This window comes from Pithys albifrons, chromosome 7 (genome assembly GCF_047495875.1).
Source record: "Pithys albifrons albifrons isolate INPA30051 chromosome 7, PitAlb_v1, whole genome shotgun sequence".
NCBI lineage: Eukaryota > Metazoa > Chordata > Aves > Passeriformes > Thamnophilidae > Pithys > Pithys albifrons.
This window is the reverse complement of record NC_092464.1, coordinates 7599658-7622519: the sequence shown is the minus strand read 5'-3', so window position 1 is coordinate 7622519 and position 22862 is coordinate 7599658. Positions and strand designations below refer to the sequence as shown.

At 44.1% G+C, this 22862-nt stretch overlaps 1 protein-coding gene across 2 annotated transcripts; it reads left to right on the top strand.

Annotated features, from left to right (window-relative positions):
- Window positions 1-1604: 1604 nt before the first annotated feature.
- Window positions 1605-22128, top strand: XRCC2 (X-ray repair cross complementing 2). 2 transcript variants are annotated; one of them, XR_011698295.1, is made up of 4 exons: window positions 1605-1696; window positions 5943-6024; window positions 11693-15116; window positions 21928-22128. XR_011698295.1 is itself a non-coding variant. In XM_071560801.1 (3 exons), exons 1-3 carry the CDS (start codon window positions 1658-1660, stop codon window positions 12406-12408), a joined length of 837 nt encoding a protein of 278 aa, XP_071416902.1. In that variant the 5' UTR covers window positions 1605-1657; the 3' UTR covers window positions 12409-15799. The 2 variants fall into 2 exon arrangements, 1 of the variants encoding a protein (XP_071416902.1); XM_071560801.1 differs by lacking the exon at window positions 21928-22128 and having other exon boundaries at window positions 11693-15799.
- The last annotated feature ends 734 nt before the right edge of the window (window positions 22129-22862 follow it).

Here is a 22862-nt window from a genome sequence, read left to right as displayed (position 1 = left end):
TCTCAGCCATCCAAGTCTTTCTCACTAGAGATCACCTTCCATGTTCTTGGTAATTTGGCATGTGTATCCATGCACAGAAAAGAAGAAAGGCTACTACAGCTGTGCAGAGACCATCTCCCTTCTGTGCTGTAATGAGCAGAATTACAACTGGAGACTAAAACTGGAGGTTTAAGTAGAGTTAAATCTGGCTGGTGGCATCCATCTAAAACCTGAGTGAGTCAGGTGGCAACAACAGGGTGTTTTGAATTGGAGCTGAATATTTTGGGCTGAAACAAAGCTTTCATCTGAGGTTAGATTTTCTGATTGTGGTGGATTTGGGACCAAGCTAGAAGAAATTGTTTCCTACAGGCAAACATGATGTCTTTGAAAAAACAAAGAACTCCACCACCAGTTTCTCCTCTTAACTGTAAGGACGTGCAGTATCACCGCTGACCTCGCTAGACCTGAAGGGATGGTATCTTTACAGCCCTTTGATATGCAGATATTGGGAGCTGCTATTCTTATCCTGCTGGTTTTGCACTTAGCCTATGGAAAACACAAACTGGTTCTCCCATACTCTCCCTGTGGCCATCCCTCTTGGCCTCCCCAGGTGGCACAACATCAGTAGACAAGTTGTAGTCCTGGGGAGGAGCAGATCCTGCTGACAGAGGGACTCACTGGACATCGGCTCCTGCCCCGGGGCATCCTGCACCAAGCAAGTCCAGTAGTTCATTCCAGGGACATATTTAAAACATTCTAGACCCCTTTTAATTTAAGCCACAATTGAGAGCTGGCTTTGGCAAAGAGCAATTTCTCAAGCGTCAAGAGTTTAATCACGGCCACGCGAGTGAGCTTCCCTTGAGTCACAGCTACCCCGGTGTCACAGGGAGCATCCCCCGAGTCACAACTACCCCGGTGTCACAGGGAGCATCCCCCGAGTCACAGCTACCCCGGTGCCACAGGGAGCATCCCTCGAGTCACAGCTACCCCGGTGCCACAGGGAGCATCCCCCGAGTCACAGCTATCCCGGTGTCACAGGGAGCATCCCCCGAGTCACAGCTACCCCCATGTCACAGGGAGCATCCCCTGAGTCACACTGACCCAGCCACCTGTCCCATTTCATCAGGACCAGGAAAATCCCCCCCACAAACTTATAAAAACTTAAAATAAAAACTTCAGAATAAACAAACAGCCTCCTCCCGGTGCGGGTCAGCCTTTTCTCCCAGGGAATCAGCGACAGGACAAAAGGACACAGTCTTAAGCTGAACCAGGGGAGGTTTAGGTTGGATATTAAGAGGAATTTCTTCACCGAAAGTGTGACTAGAATCGTCATGGGCTGCCTAGGGATGTGGTGGAGTCGCCGTCCCTGGAGGTGTTTAAGGAAAGCCTGGACGTGGCACTGAATGCCATGGTCTGGTTGACACCGTGGTGTTCGGTTGGACTCGGTGATCTCAGAGTTCTTTACCAACACAATAGGTTCTGTTCCTCTCCCTGCGGCCCCCAACGAGTCTCAAGCCGGGCTGCCGCGCCTGGAGCCCGAGGCGGGACTCGAACCCGGGCTCCCCACCCCTCGGGCCCCACCCCGCGCTCCCGGGGGGCCGAGCCGCACATGCGCAGAGCGGACGGCCGGGCGGGGGCGCTGCGGGGCGGCGGGGGCGGCACGGCCCCTGAGGCCGCCATGGGGGACGCACCCCGCAGGGCGGAGTCGGGCACGCAGGTGAGGCGCTGCCTTCGCCCCCGCCCCGGCCCCCTCAGCCCCGGGGCCCGGGCAGCCGGGCGGGGAGGGCTGGGCGAGGCCGTAGCCGGGGGAAGGGGAAGCGCCGGGCGCTCCCTGCGCCGCCCCAGGGCGGGCGCCGGGAAGCGGCAGCGGAGCCTCCCGAGAGGCCGCTGTGCGAGGGGAGGAGGCGGTTCAGCCGCCTGGAGGATTCCCTGGAGGGTTTCCGCGGGTGGCAGCGGCTCCAGGCGGGATCAGCGTCCCGTGGGACATTGCCTTACCTTGTGTCGGGTGCGGGTGGACGCCTGTCCGAGGCGGGGGGAGGCGGGTCAGATGTTTCGGGATTCCTTTATCACTATTCCCTTCGCGCTCCCACCCAAGAGTTGGCGTGGGTGCCTGAGGAAGAAGAGCCGTGAGGAAGGTTTGGTTTAAACATTTGGACTTGTTGATCTTAAAGGTCTCTTCCAACGTTGATGATTCGATGATTCTGTAAATAAACAGAATGGGAGGTGGAATTGCTTCCCTCCTCGAAGGAGAAAAGGAGTTTGAGTTTGAGGGTTTTGTTGTGTTATTTGGGTTTGTGTTTTTTTCTCTGCTGGGTGGTGTATTTGTTAGAAACTTCCAATCATCAACTTAATTGCTTGGAGATTTGTGTGTAACTCTACCAGCGTATGTTGAATAGTTCTTAAAAAAACATGGAAACGTGATAATATTTCTTGATAAATCTCCCGTGTTTTTCATGGGGACTTGAACTCTTAAGCCCTTTTTACACTTGAAAAAGAAAAATGGTACCAGATGTCCACTGTCAGCAAATAGACACGAATTAAGGACATGAATTGTGCTTTGTGTCCATTGCATTTATTTGTCCATGTGAGTAGTGCCAACAGGGAATGCACATGGCATCAACTGCCTGCCATGGATGGGTGGCCAACCTGGAACAAGGGAAGAATTGGCAACAGATGGATTAAGAAGGGTTAATGTATGAATATAGTGTCAAGAGAAAAGTGGTAAAAGCCCTTGAAACAGAAAACAATTTAAAACAATACATCCTTGAATAGCCTCTTGTGTAAGATCAGGTTATGCTGGGACCACAGTCTTGTACTCTTATTATTAAGTATAATTAATAGAACAAATTAGAACTTCTTGCAAAACACCTTTGGTGTATCACGGTAAAATGAATGATAAATTGCTTGCATATGTCTTCATGCCCAAAGTTTACAAAAGCTCAGTCAGAGTGGTTATAGTGGTTGAAAATTAAGTTTTGTCTTGCACTCAAGATAGGTTTGTATGTGTAAACAGCCTCTAGGTTAGCTCACAGCCTCTAACAGAGCTGGAGTATTTAATTTGAATTTCTTTAACATTTTAATGAAGTAATCTCTCATTCCTGACAAGACCTACGTGCATGTTTCCATTTGTGCATAGCTCTGTTGAAACCAATAGAGTATAAGCACATCACCTATTAGTCATTGAGTCTGTCCATGTGCATATTTGTTTATTGGAAAGGTGATCAATTATAAAAGGCAGAGTTGAAATATTTGAGTACCATCAGCTTTGTCATTAATGAACTTTAACTCAGCTGCTGCCTGACACTTCTGTATAACTTGTTCACTGCATGTAACTGCACATATGTGCAGTTTCTTACTGGCATAATTACACTTTAACACCTAAGAGCAAAGACCTACCACAAGCAGGTTATTAAAAGGTGGTGTTTTGTGTAAAAGAAGAGGAAAAGAGGCTTCTGAAAGAAGAAATGAGGATCTACAGTTAGATTATAGAATCTGAAGTCTGTAGTACGTAATTGAAATGTCTTGGGGTTTTTTCCCAAGCTCTTCCAACCCAAAGCTCTGTTCTGTGTGCTGTGATCTGTACACTCTCTGGGACACCTCATGTTCACCCTCCAGATTAGCCTTTAAATGCTGGAGATTTCTCCACCTCCTCATTTTACACGTGCACATGGAACAGAGCCAGGGTGGCCTTTGCCAATGTGGAAAGCCCCTCCTTGTCCCTGTCTGGAATGCAGGCAAAGGTGAGGGATGCCTGTCTAGTGTCTCATCTCAGCTTTACTTCCATCACTTCTGCTGTAGTGTGGACAAACCTTTGTGAGAGTTGAAGGAAAATTGTTCCTGTTTCTGCCAGGAACCCCGTTGCTCCCAGCACGACATTAATGAGGGAAGTGCCTTTGGAGATTCTGCTTCAGAACTGGGAAGTAAATACAAGTTTGATAAAAACACAGGTGCACTATCATCAGCAAATTACCATAAATTACCTACATGAGCAGTGCTCAGAGTAAGCACCTGTAGTTATTTAAAATTAATATATAAACTTGTCATTTAAATAACTGCAGATTCATATTTAATTGATAACAATCAATCTCCTGTGTGTTTCCAAAGCTCTAGCAGTAAGCTTAAAGAGGTGACAGTCTAAAAGAAGACTTGGGCTCATTATTTCCAGAAGAAATAAACTACAGAGAATGTGTTCATTAACATACAAATAAATTTAGGGTAGGAGGCTGCAGAAATGTGTTTAGGCCAGCAATGGTTGTGACTCCTGGGCCCAGTAGTGCCCATGATCCAGCCCCCAGTGATCCCAGAATGCTGGAGCGGTGCTTCCTGTGCTGCAAAGGGAAGAGCATCAACAAGCAACAGCCTGTGGGTTTCCTCTTGACTCCCATTGCTGGATGAGGGTGTGGAAGATGCCCAGCACTTCTCCCCAGTGGGTGCAGCCTCTCCTTGCCAGGGGCCAGGGCCGGGCACTGGCAGCTGCTGGCACAGGAACGCTGCACATGTGAGGTCTCTCTTGGTAGCTGAGAGCTCATGGTTTATGTGCCCCATAATACGTTCCTATATTCTGGAGTATGTGTGTCCATCTGGATTTTCCCTTTGTCCAGGTCACAGGACCCTACTGGTTCCCAAAATACTCGAGAGTTCACTGTGTGAGCGTTTTCTGTGCTGCACAAATGTGTGAAATGTATTGGGAGGATCTGCAGATCCAGAGCAAGGTCAATTCAAGTGTTTTTCAGGCCCTTCAGTGGAGGAGTCAGAAAACTCTCCTGGATATGTGTGAACGGGCCAAGGCAAACACGCTGACATTTTGTTAATAGAAGGGACTGTTAAAATGTCAGTGAAAATGTCACACTTAGATTCCCTTTGGGACCACTTGAAGTAAATTCAGGGCCATTTCATGGAGTTTTATTCTACTATTAAAGGCAAACACACACAGCTCTTTAAAAAACTGTTAAGACAATTCAGAGCAAATGTTGCTTATGGATGTGGCAAAGAGGAAAGCAAGATAAGGCAGCAGGTGTTTAAAGGTGTATTCACACTGCTTGTTTGGTCTTGAGGAGGATGGGATAAAACTGAACAGGATTTGTTTTGTTCAGATCTCTGGGTGTGTTGGAGAATGAAATATTTGGCAAGCAGGGTGCCAAACGTGCTCTGGTGACACTCTGAGCATCCTGATGTGTCCTTTCCCATGAATAACAGCTCTGGTACTGGGGGAAAAGTTCATTCTTGGTATTCACTGTGCCAGCGCTGCTAATAACACAGGTTACCTGAACACCTCTCTCCTTGCTATGCAAATACCTCTCATTTTAAGAAATTGTCCGTGAACTTTGAACTAATTTGTTTTACAATGGACTTACATTACAAGGAGCTTTGGAGAACTTGCTTTACAAATTCAAGCTTGCTTTAAAAAGAGCCACTGGTGACTAATTACTTTTGATCGTTCGTAATCCATACTCTGTTTGAACAAGTAACTATGATAGAATAGGATTGTAGCCCAGAGGAGTCCTGTGTAACTTTTCAGGTGAAACGCACATGGTTTTACTTAAAAATGCTCAGAGGGACTGACTCGGGAAATTGATGAGGTTTCACCTCTCAACCAGTAGTTTTTTATGAAGGTGATGGTTGTTAAAAATTGTCTTCTTTCCCTTTGTTCTTTCCTGTGGCAACACTGCTGTATACCAGAGGTGATCCTTCTTGCTAATCTACCTGTGCAGCTTTACTTTTTAAGCTTTATTTCCCCTAATATATCCACTCCTCATTGCCATTGAATCTGTGTGTGCATTGTAAGGATGGAACTGTCTGTTGCTGTAGTCCAGACTATATGTTTCCATGTGTATTTATGAAAATATTTTTAAAACCAGGCTAATTTTTTGATAGGGCTGTCATGGAAAACTGTCGTATTTACATTTTATTCCGTAGGTCAATTATTTTGAGTTAACAGCATGTCTCTGTCTTTTCTTTAAAAGCTGCTTGCACGACTTGAGGGCAGAAGTTCTCTGAAGAATCTTGAACCTTACCTGTTTGCTGAGGAGGGATCTCCTGTTCATGGTAAAAATGTGTCTTTATCCTATTTATGAAAAACTGTTGGTCTAAAAGTATTCTCAGAGCAGTGTGATAGAGATAAGGATGCAAGTAGATGATTTTGCCCTGGATCAGAATTTTAATTGTTGTTGTAGTTCTATGCAAAGTAGATAAAACAGAGTAATGCAAAGTCACCATTCAGGATGTTATTAAATGGGCTTTAAAATCTACTTTATGTGTATCAAAACACAGATGTAGGTGAGGAAATACCAAGTACAGTGGTCAGTTTTACAGCAGTTTGTTCTACAATCTGTTATTAAACCTCTTAGTTTTTTTTAGTAAGTGGTCTAAACAACCGCCACAAAGCCATAAGTGCAGAAATTTGCAAACAACAACATGAGGTTCAGTAAATAGCAAAGAGTTCAGTGATATGGAGTGGCCTGGGTAAATCAGGATAAAGGAGCAAGCAGAATTTTTCAATAAAGCCAAGTCATTGAGCCATTCAGTGTTGGCCTGACAAATCTTAACTATTCTTAGGTGGAACTTTAGGAACAATTCCATTATGCACATGGGTACTGATCAGCTGAACGAGTTCACGGACAGTGTTGGGATCAACACGGCTCATGGACCTTCAGGAAATAAACGAGAATTTCAAATTGGAGAAATCAGGCAATGACACCAAGTGCTTCTCCTCTCAGGGAGAGTCTTCTAGCAAGAAGTTTTAAGACCAATATTGGATGTTTTTAACGAGCTAAGCGCAAATTCACACACTCTTCAGGAAGTCAGACTGGTTTTCCAGATGGTGTGAAATTTCATTATTTCATAATGGAAGAGACAACTCTGATTACACAAAATTAGAAATTTATAGGAAAAAAGGCACGTGAATGGCAAACTGTGAGGATCCTGGTGAGGTTCTACTGTTGTGGAATGTGTGTATGAATGAGTGGATTTCATATGGCAAGTACTGGCTGCAGTGGTTTATCAGCACACTTGTCTGCAATCTGAATTCCCACAAATGCAGAAGGTTCAGAAGAAATAGCAGAAAAAGCAGAAAGAAGAATCAGCATAATTGGACGAGAGATGATGCTTGGTCTACAAATGCAGTCATTGTGAGACTATTCATGTACTGGTTTGCAGCACGTGAGAATACATATGGGCTTTAGCAGTATATGATTTCTGCCCCAAAAGGTTCAAATGTGACACAATGAAGATAAAGGGCAGAGAAATACTGGTAAGCCAGTGCAAGTGGAGAACAAAAGAATATATAAATACTCTCAATTCTGAAGTGCTTTGTTGCCCACAAGAAGAATTAAGAATCAGTGGTGAAATTGGAATATGTTTCACAAGGCTCTCAAAATCTTAATTTTCTGAAAAGATATTTGTATTTTGAAAACATATGGTAATAGAAAACACTGATCTTTTTAGTCTGGGGTTTGGTGGTTTTTTAGTCAACTTTATACACAAGAAACAAATGTTTGAGACTAAACAGGCCATGTTCTGGTCGAGCAGACTCTAGGAAGCCTTTTTGAGGGTCAATAATGGCCTGCAGTCCACAGCATTACATAATTTTATGTCAAATTATTTGTTTTGCTCTTAAAGCTAAGTAGATTGTTGATGCCTGTTCAAAGGCTGTTCCAGAACCTCAGTTCTAAGATGGCTACAAACCTCTAAAATTCGTCACTGGTTTTTCTATGCCAACACAGTCATTGAGCTTTTGAAGCACTTGTATTTTTCTTCTGCTTTGAACAAATGGCATTAATTATTACCCATAATTGGCCATGCATTTTGGCTGACATTAACGAAGCTGCCTAACGTATTAGCACAGATCTTTAGCTCTATATACATAAATGGACTTCACCTTTTATTAAGTTTTTGCTTAGTCTTTTAATACCACAGTATTCATGTGAGCCCATGTGTTATTTTGATGTGTGTTCTCATTATTCAGTCTTAAATCCCTGCTGAAGACCTTCCTCTCCATTTGTCATGAACTCGACTTCTAGTGGGCCACTGTGGAATGCTGTGATACATTGGCCGTGAAGTCTGCCCTGAACAGCTCTTAATCTAAATGCTGTGATTAAAGCAATGCAAAGACCTAAATTTTCTTTTTTCTGATGGTATTTAAAACAAACACATACGTGAAGTTTCAGTAAACTACTCAAGTGTTACATTGTAGTTAAGTGTTCATTACATGTATGTCAGAGTGCTGTGAAATAGGTACAGGTAATAGAGGTACTGCTGTGATATTCCAGCCACTGCTTCTAATTATGAGGGACTTGCATATTTAAGAACACATAAGCATATTAATTACATACCATTTAAGCTCTTCTGGAATGGAGCAAAAATGACACAAGCTTTAAATAATCTTCCCCTGTTGCCAGTCATATTTCTCCTGTGCCACTGGCATGAAAGTGTGGGTGTCAGTGTAAAGCTCTGATGTTCAGCTATAGCGTGACACCCAACATTAACTTGGAATAAATATTAGGCCCTTCTAGTTCCCTTATAAATGGTGTAAATACCAGTGACAGCTTCTGCACAGTATTGTAAATTACCAGCCCTGTAACTTCAAGGTATCAGATGATGTGAAACCCACAGAGTTATTGCTGAGTGTTCCAACAGCCTGTTTGTGACTGCAGTGTCAGAAAATAGTTTAACCAGCATTTGCTAATGGAGTGATTACAGACCCAAATAAGGCTCTTCTCATTGAAAAGATCAATAACACTGAATTGATGACCAGGACTGAGCACCGTGTTTCAGTTAAAAATATATTAGTGTTACATAAATATTTACATTTATGCAATGGCACTCAGTTTATCCTACATGCTGGTTCATAGCAGGGGACTGTTGATCTCTTTAGTCTGCCCATAGTGGGCCAGTTCAAGCTGCCATGAGCCGAGCAATGTATTGGGTGACTCCGTAAAATCTACTTCTTGAATTCATCAGTCCTGAATTTTGTATGAAATCACTTTGCTTATCCATCTCCATCTGTGAAATCTTCACAAAATTAAGTCTTTATTAACCCAATTAGTTTGTCTTCTACATGTTTTGCCAAGTTAATGGAACATTCATGTACTGATATGTTTAACGTCTGCCAACACCAGTTCTATTAGAAAAAACTCCCATTAACTTTCGTCCATGTTTAAGTGTCTGTTCCTACTCTCCCTCTCAGCCTGTTCTTATCCTGTGGCAGTGTCTTTTTACTAATCCTCCTTTCAAAGTTATTTTGACATTAATGGCTGATGTTAGTATTGATCACTCAGTTTCTTCTGTGACCTATCGTGAGAGTGTCAGAGGCTTCTTGAACACATTGCTGGCCTCATTTCCTCCTCTGCTGTGTCATGGTTTGTCCTCTCTGATCCAGAGGAATGAATTTCCCCTTATCTTACTTTAACAGCCTGGTTGCTAATTCAGTGAGACCCCACATTTATAGATGTTGCTATAAATGGCTTCTGTTTTGCACCCGTTCTTCTTGTGGGCAGCCTCTTGGATAATCAGGAAGGCACAGAAATCCCCAGCTCTCTTGAGGTTTTCTTGCAGTCCAAGCTGTTACTCTTTTCAGAGTAACTCAAGTGTGTTGGTCAAACTACAACACAGCTGTGTATCTTGTTCAGCCGAGTTGAACAAACTCTGTGGGGTACTTGGCTGTTTTGCTGTCAAGGTTTATAAAGAAACACCACAAAAGCTTGTGAGACTGATTTTTGTCATTCAACTTAGAATTTTTGCTTAAATGAATTTATTAGTTCTGCCAATAATAAAATCTCATCCAATGTTATTCTCTAGCACACAGACATTCTAATAGAACAACTTCAAATGGAAAAAGTGGAGCATTTATAATGCTCCCAGAATAACTTACTGAATCAAACAGGTCATGTTTTGCTGTCAAGGCAGGTGAAGCGTCTCTATTGGATGTTGGCCCCATTCAGTTACTGGTCTAGATTCAGAAATGCCATTCAGGGTGGCACAAAGTCAGTGGCAGACAGAGGATACACTTCGTACCTTAACAAGAGGTGCCTTATGCAATTGCTCTAAAATATTTGAATAAATGAAATATGAGGGAGAAACCTACCCAGGACATTTAGGAGGAGTCCTTCCAAGCTGGTATCTCACCCTACCAGGGTGCAGTGTGTGCCTGGCACAGGCCGCTGTGACAGCAGGGCAGCTACTGGCTGCGAGTGCCAGAATTGGGCATTTGACCTCTGGACAGGAAGAGAAAATGAAGATTTGTGTCCCAGCAAGTGTAGTCACCTTTCATCTCAAGTGGGTGAGCCATTTGAAACAGCTAAGTTTTGAGAGGCAATCAAGCTTTTCAATAATTTTGAAGTATCAGAAATTCATAGAAATGGAATTGCAGTTGGGGAGCAGCAGGAATTTCATTATGGAGAGGCTGATGGTCTGAGAGCCACAGAAACGGACAGACTTGTCACCTCAGGTGTAAATTGCTTGCAAAGGGTGACTAAGAGTTTGGTCTCTTCCCTGCCACCTTCTGCCCCTCATGCTGCCTCTTGTCATTATAAACACTTGTGAGCAAGGACATCCTCTGGAAGTTGAGCAGTGACTTGAAAAACCCTGTTGACTCAGGCAGGCACAAACATGTTTAAGGAAAGTTGCAATTAATTCTCTACTCTCACATCCCTCTATGAAAAGCTGTTATGCCATTTGCACTTGCCAAGGCCATGGAAATGTGTCACCTTCCTGCAATTACAGTTGTGTGATTCTCCTTACTGCATGTGTCCTTCTGCCTAAAATCCAAAATGTCATAAATAAATAATCCAGTTCCCATATTATTATATTAAATTAGAAATTTATAAACAGCTACTAATAAACTAACCTCTTTTAGTCTTACTTAAGACATCAGAAGACTTTTGATCAGACTTTAGGATATCTTGCATTCACATCCAACAAAAGAACTGGTTTCCTAATGAAGCATAATGCTGTTTTTAGATAACTTTTTAGATTTATGTGATATGTATTTTACTGACCCACATGGATGAGGCAATTAGGTTGAATCCCTTTATGAGCAGAGATCCTTTGCTTCTGACAGAGGTGTTGCCTGTAATTGAAGGAATATCTGAGTCCCCTTTGTCAAAAAAAGAAGTTTCTTGTTATGATCACCCCAGATGAATGTAAGTGCTAAATAAACCTACTGGTGTTCTCTTCACCAGTCACAGATTCCTGTGGGTATCTTATGACATGTGCAGGTACTGAACAAACTAACAGCACACGTGAAATGCTGAAGGATGGGCTGTGCTGAAAAATAGATGTGCCAACATGATTTGGACTTCTGGTTGGTTGGTTTGGTTTGCTTGTCCTCTTTTATTTATTCCTTAATTGTGTGTGCATAGTGTAGATGATTTCTTAGCCATTTCTTTATTGCAGCTTCCTCTTCTGCCTTCATCTACTTGTATAATGGTACAGATGAAATCCAGTTGCCAGCCTTTTATTGATACTGTTGTCCTGGGTGCTACTGGCAGAGGGTTTCAACCTTTGCTCCCAGTTGATTTTCTCGCCTTTAGAGGCCTTTCTTGACAATTGAAATGTGTCTTGGTAGATGTTAACCAGGATTTAAACAGTGTAATGAATATCAAACTTTCTAAAATGTTTTTTCCAATTTGTGGAATACTGAGTGTTCATTCACTGGACATCAGCTCTGGGCTATAAATGCCCTTGCCTGACAACATGCTGCTTTGTTTTTGAACAGGAGACATCATTGAATTCCATGGTCCAGAAGGGACAGGAAAAACGGAAATGCTCTATCACCTGATAGCCCGCTGCATCATTCCAAAACTGGGAGGAGGACTGGAAGTAGAAGTCATGTTCATCGACACGGACTACCATTTTGATATGCTGCGCTTGGTGACCATTCTGGAGAACAGACTGGCACAAAGGACAGAAGAAATGATAAAACAATGCCTGGCAAGGCTTTTTCTTGTGAACTGCAATAATAGCACTCAGTTACTGCTAACTCTCTACTCTTTAGAAAACCTGTTTTGCGCTCACCCCTCGCTCTGTGTGCTGCTTGTAGACAGTATATCAGCTTTTTATTGGATAGACAGAAGCAATGGAGGGGAGAGCCTTACCTTGCAGGAGATGAATCTGAAGAAATGTGCCAACTTTATTGAAAAGCTTGTGAGACAGCACCACTTGGTCCTCTTTGCAACAACACAGACACTTATGCAGAAATCTGCAAACTCTGCAGAAAACTTTTTCCCTTTAAAACTTCCACATGAAACCGATACCGACTATAGACCATATCTTTGTAAGTCATGGCAACAAATGGTAACCCACAGGATATTTTTCTCTAAGCAGTGTAATTCTGGCAACAGCAAAGGTTTTACAGTCGTTTCTTGCCACCTCAAAAGAAACCAGGTAGTAAAACGTTCATTTAGTGTTGCAGAATGTGGAGTTCAGTTTTAACTTCCATTTGTTTTGTAAACGTTTAGCAAATCTTGGTGTTTAAGGCCTGATTAGCTCTAAGTAGTTTCTAACACCTTTAATAGGAGCTGTTTGTTGTTGAGTTGTTAAGAATTGTTGTCACCAGTTTCTTAAAATTTAGTGAAGAGCAGAATGGTAAAATTTTCTAATTACTGCAGGAGTTCAGTCCAAACTATAGGGGAATGTTGGCATTGCTTGTTTGTGCTTAACCAAAGAGACATTAAATTGCAAGTATCCTTCAGTAATCTCACCTGTGTGGTGTGTGGCCAAATGCACTGACTGAATTTCTGGGTCTTGCTGCTTTACATTTCTCTTCTAAGCTCCAAAAGCAGGACCCTGGTTGTCCATGGGGGAGACTGCAAAGAGGTGAGAGTTCAATTTATAAACATTGGCCTTGATTTATTCCCCATGGCCTTGAGCGTATGAAATGCATTCACGACTTGACCTGAAGAAGAGGATTCATTTTCACAGCCTGTGAAATAGTGGCAGTCCCGATTGTGCTTCTCCAAGCTCAGAGCCTCTCCCTTTCATTTGCACTGTTCTGGGAGGAGCAGGGATTGCAGGTGTGCTGCCCCTTACAAACATCTGGGTTTGAAGAGTCTACAGCTATCTCAGAAAAAGAAGCCTGATTTCCATAACTGAAGGAAAACTAAAGGCCCAGCTGTGGGTACCTGTGAATTTGCACTATGTGCAGCAAACAGTTCAGCCTTTGAAAATAATTAAGTGCTGGTTACGGTTTGGTTTGAGTAGGGTGAAGGGTGGATTTGGCAGGTTTTTTAGGTGATGCACAGACATTTTTCTCTTCCCTCCTCCTTACTCCTTCCCACTTATTTCCCTGCCCCCACTCTGTAAGAAATCCAGGAATGCCAGGCCTCTGGTTTTTACCAATATGTATTTGCCACATGTAGAACATTTGTGTGCAGGATTTGGCATGCAACATGTTGCAATTTTGGCAAAGAAGATTCAGAATTTATGGGAAATGCCCTACAGTTCTGGCAAAGAATACCATATTATTTATGAACCTAGAGTGCCCTTTGAAAGCTTCAAAGTGCTGTACAAGAAAGAAAATTGCACACAGAGCATTATTTCATAGAAAAACTGACATTAGCTTACAAATTCAAATTACTCAAACAAGGGGGAAGTATTTCTCACAGCGATTTTCGTTCAGTCATGTTGCACAGCACGTTTTATAGTTTAGATTGAACAGATTATTTTAAAAATGCATATTAAGAAGAAGTATCTAGCTCTTTGAGTATCTCTCTTTTAGAGGGAGATGCCTAAAAAAATTTGTTGTGAGACACATTTGAATTTCTGACTTGTGAGGCAGCTTTTTGAAGCTGAATGTGTGTCTGGATTCCCAGCTGCGTATAGTTCATTTACTCTGTTCACAATGAGTTCAGTTTAATTATTCTTCCTGTAGGAAAACTTCCTTTTTCCCCCCCTCCCATTATAACCTTCCATCTGATCACTTCTTCACACTGTCAGTTCCTTTTCTGTGGCACTGAGTGACCTTTGCCTTTTCAACATCCCACAGAGCTGATGATTCTATGAATTTGTTTCATTTGGGCTTTCTTTTCCATCAAAATATGTATTTTATTTCAGACTCGTGTAAGTACACAAATACATGAAAAAATATACAGCAACCCAAGTCAGATGGTTTACCATGAGTAGACACTTCCAGTAGGAATTACTATAAAGGGCATTCTTGAGTTTTTTCTTAAAAACAATGGGAATATTCAAGTAGAACTAGAGAACTCTAAAATGTGGAAATTATAGGACTACATAATTTGTACTAGTAAAAGAAGCAGTGCCCCCCTTTCTGTGGAGAATACAGTTCCACTGATGATTAACTGGTTCATAACATCATACTTGTTAAAAAATATGCTTGACAAAAAAAACCAAAACAATGGATATGAGGCAGCATTCCCAACTGGAAAAAAAGCTTTTATATTATTCACAATGTAGTTTGTATTTTGCATTGCACTATAGAAGAAATGCCTAAATTGAAAGGAAGCCAAAGTTCTAGTTGATCAAAAAGAGCACCCCGGGAAATTTTGAAATTTCCAGTTTTATTTTTGCTTTGAATGCAGACATTTCTTTAATTCTCTGGTAATTTTAATATTCATGCTCTGCATATTTGTTTTAGCTGTATAGCAGGCATAGATTTCCGAGGTGCTGAGCATCTTCATATCCCTGTAATACTGCAGGAGGAGGCAGGATGCAATCTGGGAGTGCACTGACCTCAGCCTCTGCCAAAATTATGCTATTTGGAAAAGTGAGCCTTTAGGATACAAGTCTAAGAAAGATGCAGTGATAAAAGAACATGGGAAGCAGCAATTTTGTTTGTACCTTAAAGCACTGTGGGTATGAAAAGGGGAGTTTACCTTTTTTAAATGGAGCTCTTTCTCAAAAGTCAGTGGAGAATGCAGTTTGTCCTCGTGAGCCAGGAACAGTATTTTAAAGGTAGCATTATACTTAATATATGCTATTAAATGCAGATTCTCCTCTTTCACCCAGACCTGAGTTACTGCCCTGTCTCCATCCCCCTGTCTCACCTGGAGTGCCCTGTGCTGCTGCAGCTCAAACTCCCCGGGAGGAAACTCATTTTGGGTTAGTAGGTCTGTGCTGCTGGAAATCAGCCCTGCAGAAGAGGATGGAATGCATGTATTCCTAAAATCTGATGCAGCCAGGTATTTCTTAGAAATGAAAATCCTTTCATGTCAGTGCCATTGTTTTTCAGCCCAGTGTGGTGTGATTAAGGCTTTTCTACATTCCTTAGAATTTTTTTCTTACTTCATATGTGTTGTAGTTTGGGATTATTATGTAAATTCTCTCCCCTGCCACTTAACTGCCCAGGCCAGCGGTTGACAAAAGAAGTAGTTAACTGTGATCGCTGGGGTGGGGGCAGGTTTGTCTCTTTTGGTTTTTTTTGGATATTCTCCTCAGTCTTGGCTCGGCGGAACGGGGGAGTGGGGGCTCCAAGGAGGCAGGCTGCCCTGCTGGTTACTGCTGGGGTTTTCCCTGGCTGTCTTGCCGCTGCCTACTTCGGATTACTTTTTCCTGCCGTGCTGCTACCTGCCTTGGATTTGCTGCTGGTCGCTCGTACCTTTTCTGCTTCTTGGACGGGGAACACAAGGGAAAGAGACTGAGTCCATCTGAAAGCCCACTGCTCGTCTGTTTCGCTGGAGAGGGACTGAAACTCACTCTGCAGCCAGCGGGCTGTGACAAGGACACTTAAGTATAACCTTTTCTCCCGGAGGAAAACCTGCTGGGTTTTGTTGTTGTTGTTTTTTTTTTTTCCTCTTATGGTGTTGGGGAAGTGGGTTGCACTAGTCTGTTTACATATATATATATATATATATATATAGCAGTTATCCTTCTTGTATTAAAATTCCTTTTCTTAAATTTGATAAAGAGTGGTGTGATTATTGAGGAGGAGGCCCCTCCCCTGCTTGTGGGTAAAACATTTTGGTTTTTCCCCTCAAACCGAGACATTTCTTGGCGCCCAACGTGGGGCTTGTAAACAAAGAAGGATAACTGCTATTTTGTGGCACCATGTGGGTCTTGAGCTTAGAGTTCATCAGGACCATCCTGTATAATATATTGGCTTTTTGTTGGTACAAATTCATGCCAAAAGGAGCGGCAGGTTTAAGTCTTATCAACAAATCAATGAGCAAAACTCAAATAGCCGCAATTATTATTGAGTTCTTACTCTGGATTTATGGTGCCATGAATTCGATGCCTTTGGATGTCATGTGGGTGGTGCTCTCCAGGCTGTTTTCCTGCCGCAACCTAAGCTGCTACCTCTGGGGATTCAGTGATAATAGTACGGACCCTTGGGAAGGAACAAAGGGGAATCTCTTCTCCCAACCCTTTGTCCATTCCCCATTCAAGTCTGCTACAACAGCTTTTGAGATGTTTAAATTCTCCCTGGATGCCAGAGATATCTTGCTCTTTATGGTTTTTCTGCAGGGTTGTATCCCTGCAGCTTACAGAATGTTTGAAGGTAGGGCCAGAGTTTTTCCAGAATGCATTCAGAAACCTAGCCCAGTGAAGGGGGAAAAGCGAGAGAATAAAACCCCTGATGCCACAGTGAAGGGAGAAAAGGATGAGGCTAAACCAGGAGGACAGGCCAAGCCTATGGAAGTTGCCCCTATTCAGAAAAGGAAATATAAGACCAAATTAGACCATCCAGCAGACGATGAGGGGGCTGCTGCACCTCCACAGCAAGCAGACCCAGAGCCTGAGATCATCACTGAGTCATTGTCATTTGATAATCTCCGTAGTTTGCGGAAAGACATTGCTCGACACCCGGGTGAGCCCATCCTGACTTGGTTGATCCGAGTTTGGGACCTTATGGGTGAAACCTTACAACTGGATGGTGCTGAAGCCAGGTTTTTGGGGGCTCTGGCCCAGGACGTGGCTATTGAACAGGTGTTCGTGAGGGAATCAAAGCCCCTTTCACTCTGGGCACGACTTCTAACGAGTGTAAGAGAGAAGTTTGTTTATAGAGAAATCCTGCAGGAACATCATATTAGGAAGACTTGGAAGACGATGGAAGAAGGAATTTTACGTCTGAGGGAGATGGCAATGATGGACGTGCTTTTTGGAAGAGGTGGGCAAGCCAATAATGACCCTGACAAGGTCAGATGCACACCACATATGTGGTGGGACCTTTCACGCTCGGGGCCAGCTGAATACACCGATTTCCTGGCATCCATGTATAGGGAAGAGAACCATGAAACAGTGGGCGCAGTAGCAAATAAGCTCCGGATATATGAAAGCATGACCCACAGCCCAATGCAGGCCCGTATTTCTGCTGTAGAGACATTGGTTGAGAGTCTCAAGACGCTGCCTGCAGAGGTAAAAGCGATCAGAGAGGAAATTAGGGAAAGTCTCCAAGTGGCACCAGTGCGAATGAGAACCTCTGAAGTCAGAGCCAGACGCCCCCCAGCCAGAGGAAGTGGACAGACCTCACGAACTGAGATGTGGTACTTCCTGGCCAAACATGGAGAAGACATGGGACGGTGGGATGGGAAACCCACCCGTGCCCTTGCAGCCCGAGTACAAGAACTGAAGGAGAATGGAAGAAGGTCAGTGAGAGTAAGTGCAGTCCCAGTTTCCCACGGGCAAGAATCTGACCCACAGGAGGGCACCTCCCAGGTGTACTCATCGAGAAAAGGTTCTGACCGCTATGACCAGGATCAGTGTTAGAGGGGCCCTGCCTCTAGCCAGGTAGAGGCACGGGACAACCGTGTCTATTGGACTGTGTGGATTCGATGGCCTGGTACATCAGACCCACAAAAGTATAAGGCTTTGGTTGATACTGGCGCTCAATGCACATTAATGCCATCAGGACATGTGGGCTCAGAAACTATTTCTATTTCTGGGGTGACAGGGGGATCTCAAGAGTTGACTGTGCTAGAAGCTGAAGTGAGCTTGACAGGGAGAGATTGGCAGAAACACCCCATTGTGACTGGTCCAGCCGCCCCATGTATCCTGGGCATTGACTACCTCAGGAATGGATATTTTAAGGACCCAAAGGGGCATAGATGGGCTTTTGGAATAGCCACTGTACAGACAGAAGGGATTGAACAATTGAACTCATTGCCAGGTCTCTCAGAAAGTCCTTCTGCTGTTGGACTGTTGAAAGTTGAGGAACAGCAAGTGCCAATTGCCACCACGACAGTGCACCGTCGGCAATACCGAACGAACCGTGATGCTGTGATCCCCATCCATAAGATGATCCGTGAACTGGAGAGCCAAGGGGTGGTCAGCAAAACCCACTCACCCTTCAACAGCCCCATCTGGCCTGTGCATAAGTCTGATGGAGAATGGAGATTGACTGTGGACTATCGTGGCTTGAATGAAGTTACCCCACCGCTGAGTGCCGCTGTGCCGGACATGCTGGAGCTCCAGTATGAACTGGAGTCCAGGGCAGCAAAGTGGTATGCCACTATTGACATTGCTAATGCGTTCTTCTCCATTCCTCTGGCACCAGAGTGCAGGCCACAGTTTGCTTGCACCTGGAGGGGCGTGCAGTACACCTGGAACCGACTACCCCAGGGGTGGAAACACAGTCCCACCATCTGTCATGGACTGATCCAGACTGCACTGGAGAAGGGTGAGGCTCCAGAACACCTGCAATACATTGATGACATCATTGTGTGGGGGGACACAGCAGAAGAGGTTTTTCAGAAAGGAGAGAAAATCATCCAGATCCTTTTGGGAGCTGGCTTTGCCATCAAACGGAGTAAGGTTAAGGGACCAGCCCAAGAGATCCAGTTCCTGGGAGTGAAGTGGCAGGATGGACGCCGTCAGATTCCAACAGAAGTCATCAATAAGATCACAGCAATGTCTCCACCTACCAGCAAAAAGGAAACACAAGCCTTCCTGGGTGCCATAGGGTTCTGGAGGATGCATATCCCAGCATACAGTCAGATTGTAAGCCCTCTCTACTTGGTAACCCGTAAGAAGAATGATTTCCACTGGGGCCCTGAGCAGCAACAAGCCTTTGACCAGATCAAGCATGAGATTGCTCAGGCTGTAGCCCTTGGACCAGTCAGGACAGGACCAGACGTACAGAACATGCTCTACTCCGCCGCCGGGAATAATGGCCTGTCTTGGAGCCTTTGGCAGAAGGTGCCTGGTGAGACTCGAGGCCGACCACTTGGATTCTGGAGCCGAGGCTACAGAGGATCTGAAGCCAACTATACCCCCACAGAGAAAGAGATCCTAGCCGCCTATGAAGGAGTCCAAGCCGCCTCAGAGGTGATTGGCACAGAAGCACAGCTGTTTCTGGCACCTCGACTACCAGTGCTGAAGTGGATGTTGTCAGGACAGGCTGCCTCTACACATCACGCCACTGATGCTACCTGGAGCAAGTGGATTGCCCTGATTACGCAGCGCGCCCGTATAGGAAAATCAAATCGCCCTGGGATCCTGGAAATCATCACAAACTGGCCTGAAGGTGAAAATTTTGGTCTAGCAGATGAAGAGGAAGAGCAGGTGACACGTGCGGAAGAAGCTCCACCATACAATCAATTGCCAAAAGAGGAAATACGCTACGCCCTCTTCACCGATGGCTCCTGTCGCATTGTAGGGACTAATCGCAAATGGAAAGCAGCTGTATGGAGTCCCACACGACAAGTTGCAGAAGCTACTGAAGGAGAAGGTGGGTCGAGTCAGTTTGCAGAGCTTAAAGCCGTGCAGTTGGCCCTGGACATTGCTGAACGAGAGAAATGGCCAAAGCTTTACCTCTACACCGACTCATGGATGGTGGCCAATGCTCTCTGGGGATGGTTAGACCGATGGAAGAAAACCAATTGGAAACGCAGAGGGAAACCCATCTGGGCTGCCGATATATGGCAAGATATTGCCACCCGAGTAGAGAAGCTGATTGTGAGAGTCCGCCACGTAGACGCACACGTGCCCAAAAATCGGGCCAATGAGGAACATCTCAACAACCAACAGGCAGACCGAGCTGCGCAAGTGAAAGTATCACAGACAGATCTGGACTGGCAGCACAAGGGAGAGCTGTTCTTGGCTCGATGGGCCCATGATGCCTCGGGCCATCAGGGCAGAGATGCCACTTATAAATGGGCACGAGACCGAGGGGTGGATTTAACCATGGACATTATCTCTCAGGTTATCCACAACTGCGAGACATGTGCTGCCATTAAGCAGGCTAAGAGAGTGAAGCCCCTGTGGTATGGTGGACGCTGGGATAAGTATAAGTACGGGGAGGCCTGGCAGGTTGACTACATCACACTGCCACAGACCCGCCAAGGCAAGCGCTATGTGCTCACCATGGTGGAAGCAACCACAGGGTGGCTGGAGACACACCCAGTGCCTCACGCCACTGCTCGGAACACCATCCTAGGCCTGGAAAAACAAGTGCTGTGGCGACATGGCACCCCAGAACGAATTGAGTCAGATAATGGAACTCATTTCAAAAACAGCTTAGTTGCTACCTGGGCGAGAGAACATGGCATTGAGTGGGTGTATCATATCCCCTACCATGCACCAGCTGCCGGGAAAGTTGAGCGGTGTAATGGACTGTTGAAAACCACTTTAAAGGCGTTGGGTGGAGGGACTTTCAAACACTGGGATCAACACTTAGCAAAGGCTACATGGCTAGTCAACACTAGAGGCTCTGTCAATCGAGCCGGCCCTGCCCAATCAGAACCCCTTCACACTGTAGATGGAGACAAAGTCCCTGTAATACACCTGAGAGGTATGCTAGGGAAAACAGTCTGGATCAACCCTGCCTCAGGCAAAGGCAAACCCATTCGTGGGGTTGTCTTTGCTCAAGGATCTGGTTCCACCTGGTGGGTGATGTAGGAAGATGGAGAGACACGATGTGTACCTCAAGGGGAACTTATCTCTGGGTAAACGACTCATATTACTGTATTTGTAAACACTTAATCATTTGAAAGAAAATTTAAGTTTAATGTAGAGTATCGGCATGGAAGAGAATTTAGGGGTGGATAATGTTGTAGTTTGGGATTATTATGTAAATTCTCTCCCCTGCCACTTAACTGCCCAGGCCAGCGGTTGACAAAAGAAGTAGTTAACTGTGATCGCTGGGGTGGGGGCAGGTTTGTCTCTTTTGGTTTTTTTTGGATATTCTCCTCAGTCTTGGCTCGGCGGAACGGGGGAGTGGGGGCTCCAAGGAGGCAGGCTGCCCTGCTGGTTACTGCTGGGGTTTTCCCTGGCTGTCTTGCCGCTGCCTACTTCGGATTACTTTTTCCTGCCGTGCTGCTACCTGCCTTGGATTTGCTGCTGGTCGCTCGTACCTTTTCTGCTTCTTGGACGGGGAACACAAGGGAAAGAGACTGAGTCCATCTGAAAGCCCACTGCTCGTCTGTTTCGCTGGAGAGGGACTGAAACTCACTCTGCAGCCAGCGGGCTGTGACAAGGACACTTAAGTATAACCTTTTCTCCCGGAGGAAAACCTGCTGGGTTTTGTTGTTGTTGTTTTTTTTTTTTCCTCTTATGGTGTTGGGGAAGTGGGTTGCACTAGTCTGTTTACATATATATATATATATATATATATATATATCAGTTATCCTTCTTGTATTAAAATTCCTTTTCTTAAATTTGATAAAGAGTGGTGTGATTATTGAGGAGGAGGCCCCTCCCCTGCTTGTGGGTAAAACATTTTGGTTTTTCCCCTCAAACCGAGACAATATGAACTATGGAATTAAAGCAACAAGCTTGAAAGAAAGAGGAACTAGTTCACCCTTTTCCCTCATCCTTTTTATAATTCTTAGCAAAACCAAATTAAAGTATTTTGCAGGTTTTATATTTATTTTCAACTAAACTAGTATTTTTGTGGACACCTAGAAAGAACATGTGTAGATTTTATATTCAGTAAAATTTCTTTGTATTCCTAGAATTTTTATAGAGCAAATAAAATACAAATAACAGTTCAGTTGGTTTAAGTTTGTACTTACGCATAAAATTCAAATTTCCCTTTTTTAACTTAACTGATTCCAGCCACTTAGTTTTCCCTGGAGCTTGGAAATGCCAGAAGATAAGGATTCTCCTGTGAAAACATACCTGCAGTTTTATTTTTGATAGAAAGTTGTGGGCAAAGGCAGAAGAAATACTCCGTGTTGTTGGCTGCTCTATAGAAGGTTTGGACCATGTCCTGTAGAGGAACATGACTTTTAACTTTTCTGTGGCTGCTCTAATTAAATGTCTCTTGAATCTCTCTATTCAAATGTATTTTTGATATGCAAATACCGTAATGGGGCAGTGGACAACATCATTTTGCAATCACAAGTCTTTTGCCAAACTGAACACCAACCTCAGGAAAAAGCGGTGCCACAGCACCAGACTCAGCTCGTATAGGAAATTGCAGTGAATTCTGATCTGTGTAAAAGCTGCAGACAGTTGTGATGTTTCCAGCAACTACACAGTAGCACAGGACCTGTGTCTTTCATGAAGAAGGGGAAACACTTGAAGGGCTTCAAAGACTTTGGCTAAGGGAGAAACTTTCAGACAGGGAAGGGAACATCAATACAATGTAACTTCATGATCTGATGGAGAACTCTGATGCCCTGCAGCAGTCTCTGAAATCAAAGGTCTGGCCATCCCTGTGGGTGAAAGAAGGCAGCAGAGTGGCAGTGAGCTATGAATAACATGGGTATAACAAAAGGACCCGTGAACTGTTCATGAATGTGTCTAGCATGGTAATGCTTTTAAAGAGAAAGGTGACCATAGTTTGCCTTCAGGTTCCTTCCACCTGGGAATATGGATTCCGCTATGTAGATGCTTTATCCCTTATTTATAATGGAAATATAAAACCCTGCTTCTCTGGACCCAGGAGGAATTAAATATAAAAACAGACTTCCTTTTTTATGTTGGAGTTTTTTCCCTCCAGTTCTAGGCACCTTCCCAACAGTCAGCACTTAGCTCCAAAGCATTCT

Bases quoted from the DNA above. Each gene is read 5' to 3' on its own strand.
- XRCC2 (XM_071560801.1), top strand. From the start codon at position 1,658: ATGGGGGACGCACCCCGCAGGGCGGAGTCGGGCACGCAG. The intron at 1,697-5,942 runs GTGAGGCGCTGC...TTTCTTTAAAAG, and splicing joins GGGCGGAGTCGGGCACGCAG to CTGCTTGCACGACTTGAGGG. The intron at 6,025-11,692 runs GTAAAAATGTGT...GTTTTTGAACAG, and splicing joins GGAGGGATCTCCTGTTCATG to GAGACATCATTGAATTCCAT.